Genomic DNA, 8,572 nt, shown 5'->3' on the forward strand with positions numbered 1-8,572 from the left:
AACATAGGCAAACCAGTCTCTGACATCAACTGTACACATGTTTTCTTAGGTCAGTCTCCCAAGGCAGTTTTAATTAAACTTAAAAGCTTCTGCACAGCAAAGGAAATCCTAAACGAAATGAAAAGACAACCCACAGAATTGGAGAAAATATTGGCAAATGAAGCAACTGGCAAGGGGTTAATCTCCAAAATTTATAAACATCTCCTATAGCTCAATACCAAAAAAACAAACAAACAAAGAAACAACCCTATCAAAAACTGGGCAGAAGATCTAAACAGACAACTTTCCAAAGAAGACATGTGGATGGCCAAAAAACACATGAAAAAATGTTCAGCATCACTCATTATTAGAGAAATGCAAATCAAAACCACTATGAGGTATCAGCTTACACCAGTCAGAATGGCCATCATCAAAAGGTCTACAAACAATAAGTGCTAGAGAGGGTGTGGAGAAAAAGGAACCCCGTTACACTGTTGGTGGGAGTGTAAATGGGTGCAACCACTGTGGAAACAGTATGGAGATGCCTCAGAAAACTAAAAATAGAACTACCATTTGATCCAGTAATCCCACTCCTGGGCATCTATCCAGAGAAAACCACGACTCACAAAGACATATGCATTCCGATGTTCATTGCAGCACTATTTTCAATGCCCAGACATGGAAACACCCTAAATGTCCATCAACAGAGGAATGGATCAAGAAGAGGTGGTACATATACACAATGGAATATTACTCAGCCATTAAAAGGAATGAAATACCAGCAATTTTAGCAACATGGATGGACCTAGAAATTAACATGCTAAGTGAAGTCAGCCATACAATGAGACACCAACATCAAATGCTATCACGTACATGTGGAATCTGAAAAAAGGACAGACTGAACTTCTTTGCAGAACAGATACTGACTCACAGACTTTGAAAAACTTATGGTTTCCAGGAGTTCCCATCGTGGCTCAGTGGTTAACGAATCCAACTAGGAACCATGAAGTTGCGGGGTCAATCCCTGGCCTTGCTCAGTGGGTTAAGGATCTGGCATTGCCGTGAGCTGTGGTGTAGGTTGCAGATGCGGTTTGGGTCCTGGCTGGCTTTGGCTCTGGCGAAGGCCAGCGGCTACAGCTCCGGAGCCAGTTTGTGGGGTGGGGGGATGTACTGAGGGTTTGGGATGTACATGCTATAAAATTTGGTTGTGATGATTGTTGTACACTTATAAATGTAATAAAATTCATTAAGTAATAAAACAAATAAACAAAAGGTAAAAAAAAGAAAAAAAACAAAAATAAAAGCAAAAATAAACCAATGGGACCTAATCAAATTGACAAGATTTTGCATAGCAAAGAAACCATTAAAAAAACCCAAAAAGACAACCTATGGAATGGGAGAAAATAGTTTCAAATGATGCAGCTGATAAGGGCTTAATCTCTAAAATATGCAAACAACTTATACAACTCAACAGCAAAAAAGCCAACAACCCAACTGAGAAATGGGCAAAAGACCTGAATAGACTTTTCTCCAAAGAAGATATACAGATGGTCAACAAACACATGGAAAAATGCTCGATACCACCAATTATTAGAGAAATGCAAATCAAAACTACCATGAGGTACCACCTCATACCTGTCAGAATGGCCATCGTTAACAAGTCAACAAGAACAAACGCTGAGGAAGGTGTGGAGAAAAGGGTACCCTCCTACGCGTTTGGTGGGAATGTAAATTGGTACAACCACTATGGAAGACAGTATAGAGGTACTTCAGAAAACTAAATATAGAACTACCATATGACCCAGCAATCCCACTCCCGGGCATATATCCAGATAAAACTTTCATTAAAAAGATACATGCACCGTTATGTTCATTGCAGCAGTATTCACAATAGCCAAGACATGGAAACAATCTAAACGTCCATCGACAGAAGACGTGATATATATACACAAGGGAATACTATTCAGCCATAAAAAAAGAACCAAATAATGCCATTTGCAGCAACGTAGATGGAACTAGAGCCATACAAAGTGAAGTAAGTCAGAAAGAGAAAGACAAATACCCTATGATATCACTTATATCTGGAATCTAATATATGGCACAAATGAACCCTTCCACAGAAAAGAAACTCTTGGACTTGGAGAACAGACTTGTGGTTGCCAAGGAGGATGGGGAGGGAGTGGGATGGACTGGGAGTTTGGGGTTAATAGATGCAAACTATTGCATCTGGAGTGGAGAAACAATGAAATTCTCCTGTATAACACAGCGAACTATATCTAGTCACTTGTGATGGGATATGATGGAGGATAGTGTGAGAAAAAGAATACGTCATATATATGTATGACTAGGTCACTTTGCTGTACAGTAGAAATTGACAGAACACAGTAAATCAACTATAATGGAAAAAAGAAAAATCATATAAAAAACCTCCTGTTAATTCCAATTCTGATCAGTTCATCATAAGAAGAAAATATCTGCAGTAAATGTGTTAGTCCTTGTATGAAAGGAAAGACCTTAATGAGTAATAATTCATATGTAAAGAGTATAGAATGTTATAAATGGTGCAATAGAATTGGATATGAATGGGGAACAAATCTTGGAATCTGGTTGACAAAAGAAACGACAGCGTTTACAAGGTTTATTTCCAATGTAGAACACAAACATTTCTCCACCTTGCTGTGTTGTCCAAGGAAAGATCCATTAATTTTTTTAAAGTAAGCTATCAAACCAGTTCTCTTGATTGCTGTGAGAAAGAACTGTCCATTGTGCTGACAGAGAGCAGGGAAACTCAAAGTCAGTGGGTCTCAAACTGTGGCCCCAGACAAACAGCATTAGCGTTACCTAAAAACTTGTTAGAAATGCGAACTCTCAGGCTCCGCCCAAGACCTAAAAAGCTGAAATTCTGCATGACTGTTTCTGAGTTTTAACATCCCCTCCTGGTGATTTTGATACATGCTCAAATGTGTGAACTACTGGTCTATAAAACTAATCCTTCCAAAAGTACTAGAAATTTTGAGCATCTGCCCTTTCTGATCTTGGTCTCTTGATACATGTCAGGAATCTCTGAATTTTCAATGTCCTGGTCGGGATTTCTTTCATTTTGCACTTGCGTGTAGGTGGAGGTTTAGAGTTTGTTTTTTATTTTTGTGTTGATCCTCTGTTTTTGCCCTCAGGCGACCTTTCAAATTGTAAGTGTGTTTGAGAGACTTAGAAACTTCTTAACAACTCCCATTGTTCCCTTTTCCCCGGGGGAATCCTTCCAGCTCTGCTTCCTGAGCCCAGTCCAATCATTTCTCCCTGAAGATACCTGTTCCTCCCCAGAGTCATGCCCATGAGTCAGGGGCGTGAGCTATGGGCAGTGCCAGGCAGCTGTGAGCCTGCATGGAGAGCAGCCCCACACCCCGGGAAAATGGAAGACCTGAACCCTCTACTCCCATTGGAGGCTGAAGACGATGAGAGCCTGAAGTTTCCACACGTCCTGGTAAGTCAGTGGTCATCAGGTCCTTGAAAATTCCTGTTGGGTGGAGTTCCCGTCATGGCTCAGTGGTTAACGAATCTGACTAGGAACCATGGGGTTGCAGGTTCTATCCCTGGCCTTGCTCAGTGGGTTAAGGATCCATCATTGCCGTGAGCTGTGGTGTGGGTCGCAGACTCGGCTCGGATCCTGGCGTTGCTGTGGCTCTGGTGTAGGCCGGTGGCTACAGCTCCGATTCGACCCCTAGCCTGGGAACCTCCATATGCCTCGGAAGCGGCCCAAGAGATGGCAAAAAGCAAACAGAAAAAAAAAAAGAAAAAGAAAAAATTCCTGTTGGGACGGGGAGAATAAATGAGTGACATAGAGTTGATGGTATTAAGTCTCTTGTTGGAGGAGCCTCAGGAAGTCGTTTGGGGGTGATGTGCTGTTGAAACAACTGCTTCAGGTTGCACGTAAATTGAGTCATTTTAACAACCATGCATAAAACTGGCTTTGTGAGATAGGGAACAGAAGATATGTAAAATCACATTAAAAATCTGCATATAATCAGTTACCAACTTTAACACATTAAACCGACAACATTTACTGAGCATGTGTCATGTCAGAGTTTCTGTTGCACGTTCTGGGGCTACGAAGATGTTGAAACTACACTGTTGGTTGGTGAGGGGAGAAGCTTAAAAAAGCCCATGATGATAAGCCTATGGCAAAGGTATGTTTTCAGTGTCGTGAGAACCCTGCGAAATGGGGAGTTTGTTCGGCAATGGGAGAAATGGTGACAGGACGGACAGAGAGGATGACACTTGAGAACTTTTCTAAGGTTAGACGACATCGCGAGAATCCCAGGAAACTATCATGGAAAGGAATAAATGTGGCGTGTTTAATACTGTCGTCCATTAAAGAGCTGGCGGTTCATCCGAGGCAGAAATACGGATTAGAAGGACAGGTGGAGGTTATGTTTCACAGCCCTGAATGGCATGCTGAGTTGCACACACATGTGGAAGTAAGCTTTTCTACCCTGACTCAATTCACAAAGTACTTGCGGCTCCTAAGAAGCCCTCGGGAGCATCACTAGAAGTTAGGAGTGAGAGGGGAGCATGATCAGATCAGCATTGAGAGGTCTCCTGGACAGCTGTGGAGAAGGTGGACTGCAGTGAAAGCAAATTGAAATGAAAAATAAAAAGGGAGGGATCTCTCATCGAGGATGGAGGGTGGGAGGTGACACGAGGCAGGGACAGTGGGGAGGGTCCTAAATCCTCACCTGTCACCCTCTCTCACCCTCGTGTCCTCTCACCTTTGGTCCCTTTCCCTGCCCCACTATCTTTCCATCTCTCCTTCCGTCACTCATTCTCATCCTCTCTTTCGCTCCTCTAATTCCCTTCCTCCCTTTCATTCTTCATCGATTTCCATTTCTTCTCCTTGATCATTTTTTCCCTCTTCTATCTATGGAATCAATATCAGCTTCTAAGACTGCTGTCCTTTCAGAAGAGCCCTGCGTCTCCTTCGAACAATATATTCATCAGCTTTTTCTTCACTAACGAAATAGTTACTCTCTGCCTCTTGTCTCCATGTATGATCTTGGGAGCCTCACCCAGGAAGGGGCCTTCTTCCCTGGGTGATGGGAGGAAATGGAAGGTCCCAGGTGTGCAGTTTTGTCCAGAAGCTCTTCTGCATGGACTTGAACATGCAGTAGCTTTTCACCCACCCAGCAGTTAATACCAGGTACTGATTAAGTACTGACTATAGCTGTATTTATTAAGTATGGACTATCAAGGCTGGGCACTGCAGGGCACAAATAAATTGTGATTCAAGACCTGTGTCTGTAGCAAGTTATGTGTGAATCGCAGAAGAACAACCTAGACGTGTGAAACGTTCATTAGCTTTATGATACTTTAACTGATGCCTGAAAATGATTGCGTGCAAGAGTCAATATTTTCGAATAACTGCAAATGCAAAGTAACCTTTAAAATTGTGCTAATTTTCATTAACTTTAAGAATAGTTTTTTGAAAAGGAAGTGTGATTGGTACAAAAATTAGTAGAGACTAGAAGAAGGGAAAATATCTTTAGGGTAAGATACTCTACTGAGAAGTGATTAGCATTTATTTTTTCCAGGACTGTCCTAGGAATTTTATGTGTTATTTAATCCCTCAGGCACTTTCTATAAAGAAAGCATTTTCCTCAGATGTGGAATCTGAGACTCAGATTAACTAACTCGCTCAAGTTTACATCTCCGGGAAAGGGAAGCTCTGAAATCGGACTCTGGTTCTGATGGAGTCTCTGGGTCTTCCCACACTGAATCTTTGAAAGGCAGGTTGCATGTGTTTCTGGACGGCTTTCAGATATCTCATGAATGCATATTCCCACACCAGCTAGTAAACCCTCCAGAGACAAGGTGTTCACTTAGTACTTGGTATTATGATCTGTGCCTGAGGATGCCCATCATCTCACTTGGACAACTGAGTTGAGCCCTTGAGTACAGAAAGGGCAGGAGGTGACTTCATGCATCCCTGTCTGTGGTCTGTTTCCTTTAGGTGTATGGGGAAGACGGCATGGAATCAGGGAACCTCACATGGGTATCAGAATTTGTCTTCCTGGGACTCTCACAGACTCGGGAGCTCCAGCTCCTCTTGTTCCTGGTGGTCCTGTTTGTCTACACCACCACCGTGTTGGGAAACCTCCTCATCATGGTCTCAGTGACCTCTGATTCTCGTCTCCACACACCCATGTACTTCCTGCTCCGAAACCTGGCTCTCTTGGACCTCTCGGTATCCTCAGTAATTAGCCCAAAGATGCTGGTGGACTTGCTGTCTGAGAAGAAGACCATCTCCTACCAGGGCTGCATGGCTCAGATCTTCTTCTTCCATTTCGTGGGAGGTGGGATTGTCTTCTTTCTCTCAGTGATGGCCTATGACCGCCTGGTTGCCATCTCCCGGCCCCTCCACTATGTCACCATCATGAACACTCAGCTCTGTGTGGGACTGGTGGTGGCTAGCTGGGTGGGAGGCTTCATTCATTCCATTTCACAAATGGCTCTGATGCTCCCGCTGCCTTTCTGTGGTCCCAACGTTCTAGACAACTTCTACTGTGACATTCCCCAAGTGCTGAGACTCGCCTGCACAGACACCTCCCTCCTGGAGTTCCTTATCATCTGCAACAGTGGGGTGCTGGTCCTCATCTGGTTCCTCCTCCTCCTTATCTCCTACTCCGTCATCCTGGTGATGCTGAGGTCCCACTCGGGGCAGGCGAGGAGGAAGGCAGCTTCCACCTGCACCACCCACATCATCGTGGTGTCTATGGGCTTCATCCCAAGCATTTACCTCTATGCCCGGCCCTTCACCTCCTTCCCCATGGACAAGGCTGTGTCCATCAGCCACACGGTCATGACCCCTATGCTCAACCCCATGATCTACACCCTGAGGAACCAGGAGATGCAGGCAGCCATGAAGAGATTAGTCAAGCACCTAGTCATTGGCAGCAGGGAATGAACTTTAAGTTGACTTTAAATAACACATCCTTAATTGTGATGAAAAAAAAGTAACACATCTTCCCTCTGAATTTGTTTTTTCTGTGTAAGAATTGGAGGAAAGTCACTATGGAGTGTGACAGTTGAGATTCAACTCGTATTTCTTTTTTCTTAATTTTATTTTATTTTATTATTTTATTTTATTTTATTTTCCCACTGTACTGCAAGGGGATCAAGTTATCCTTACATGTATACATTACAATTACATTTTTTTCCCCACCCTTTGTTCTATTGCAACATGAGTATCTAGACAAAGTTCTCAATGCTATTCAGCAGGATCTCCTTGTAAATCTACTCTAAGTTGTGTCTGAGAAGCCCAAGCTCCCGATCCCTCCCACTCCCTCCCCCTCCCATCAGGCAGCCACAAGTCTTTTCTCCAAGTCCATGATTTTCTTTTCTGAGGAGATGTTCATTTGTGCTGGATATTAGATTCCAGTTATAAGTGATATCATATGGTATTTGTCTTTGTCTTTCTGGCTCATTCTACTCAGTATGAGATTCTCTAGTTCCATCCATGTTGCTGCAAATGGCATTATGTCATTCTTTTTTATGGCTGAGTAGTATTCCATTGTGTATATATACCACATCTTCCGAATCCAATCATCTGTTGATGGACATTTGGGTTGTTCCCATGTCCTGGCTATTGTGAATAGTGCTGCAATGAACATGCAGGTGCATGTGTCTCTTTTAAGTAGAGTTTTGTCCGGATATATGCCCAAGAGTGGGATTGCAAGGTCATATGGAAGTTCTATGTATAGATTTCTGAGATATCTCCAAACTGTTCTCCATAGTGGCTGTACCAGTTTACATTCCCACCAACAGTGCAGGAGGGTTCCCTTTTCTCCACAGCCCCTCCAGCACTTTCTATTTGTGGATTTATTAATGATGGCCATTCTGACTAGCGTGAGGTGGTATCTCATGGTAGTTTTGATTTGCATTTCTCTTATAATCAGCGATGTTGAGCATTTTTTCATGTGTTTGTAGGCCATCTGTATATCTTCTTTGGAGAAATGTCTATTCAGGTCTTTTGCCCATTTTTCCATTGATTGATTGGCTTTTTTGCTGTTGGGTTGTATAAGTTGTTTATATATTCTAGAGATCAAGCCCTTGTTGGTTGCATCATTTGAAACTATTTTCTCCCATTCTGTAAGTTGTCTATTCAGCAAGCATTGCTGGGAAACCTGGACAGCTGCATGCAAAGCAACTCATATTTCTATGCACCTGCTCTTGTGTCAGGCATTGTTCGGCACTTTCACACTTTCACCTCATTCTCAGCAAACTGACAGTGGTTATGCTATTATTATATTAAACAGTTTTACAAATGAGAAAACTCAGAGAGAACTGACTTGCTCAATGATGACCAGCAGGTGAGGGGCAGAGCTTGGCCAGGAGCTTGGTTCCTCTGACTCCAAGTTCAGAGGCAGGAGACAGGGGTGGGTTTGAAAGTCAGTGTCTCCCACGACCTCAAGGGACACCTTAGAGATTCCTCATCTGTGGATGAGCATGTGTGATGAATGGTCAACCTTTTCCTCTCAACTCTGGAACAGTCAGAGGCTTTTCTGCTCCATGCCTCTCTGCCTCATTCCCCACTGTCATC

General features: G+C 43.1%; 1 protein-coding gene across 1 annotated transcript; it reads left to right on the forward strand.

Annotated features, from left to right (window-relative positions):
- LOC100625111 (olfactory receptor 4D2-like) lies at positions 6,002–6,937 on the forward strand. Its single transcript, XM_003358121.2, has one exon. The coding sequence runs from the start codon at positions 6,002–6,004 to the stop codon at positions 6,935–6,937; it is 936 nt and encodes a 311-aa protein (XP_003358169.2).

This window comes from Sus scrofa, chromosome 12, assembly GCF_000003025.6.
Source record: "Sus scrofa isolate TJ Tabasco breed Duroc chromosome 12, Sscrofa11.1, whole genome shotgun sequence".
In the NCBI taxonomy this organism is placed as follows: Eukaryota; Metazoa; Chordata; class Mammalia; order Artiodactyla; family Suidae; genus Sus; species Sus scrofa.

Bases quoted from the DNA above. Each gene is read 5' to 3' on its own strand.
- LOC100625111 (XM_003358121.2), top strand. From the start codon at position 6,002: ATGGAATCAGGGAACCTCACATGGGTATCAGAATTTGTCTTCCTGGGA.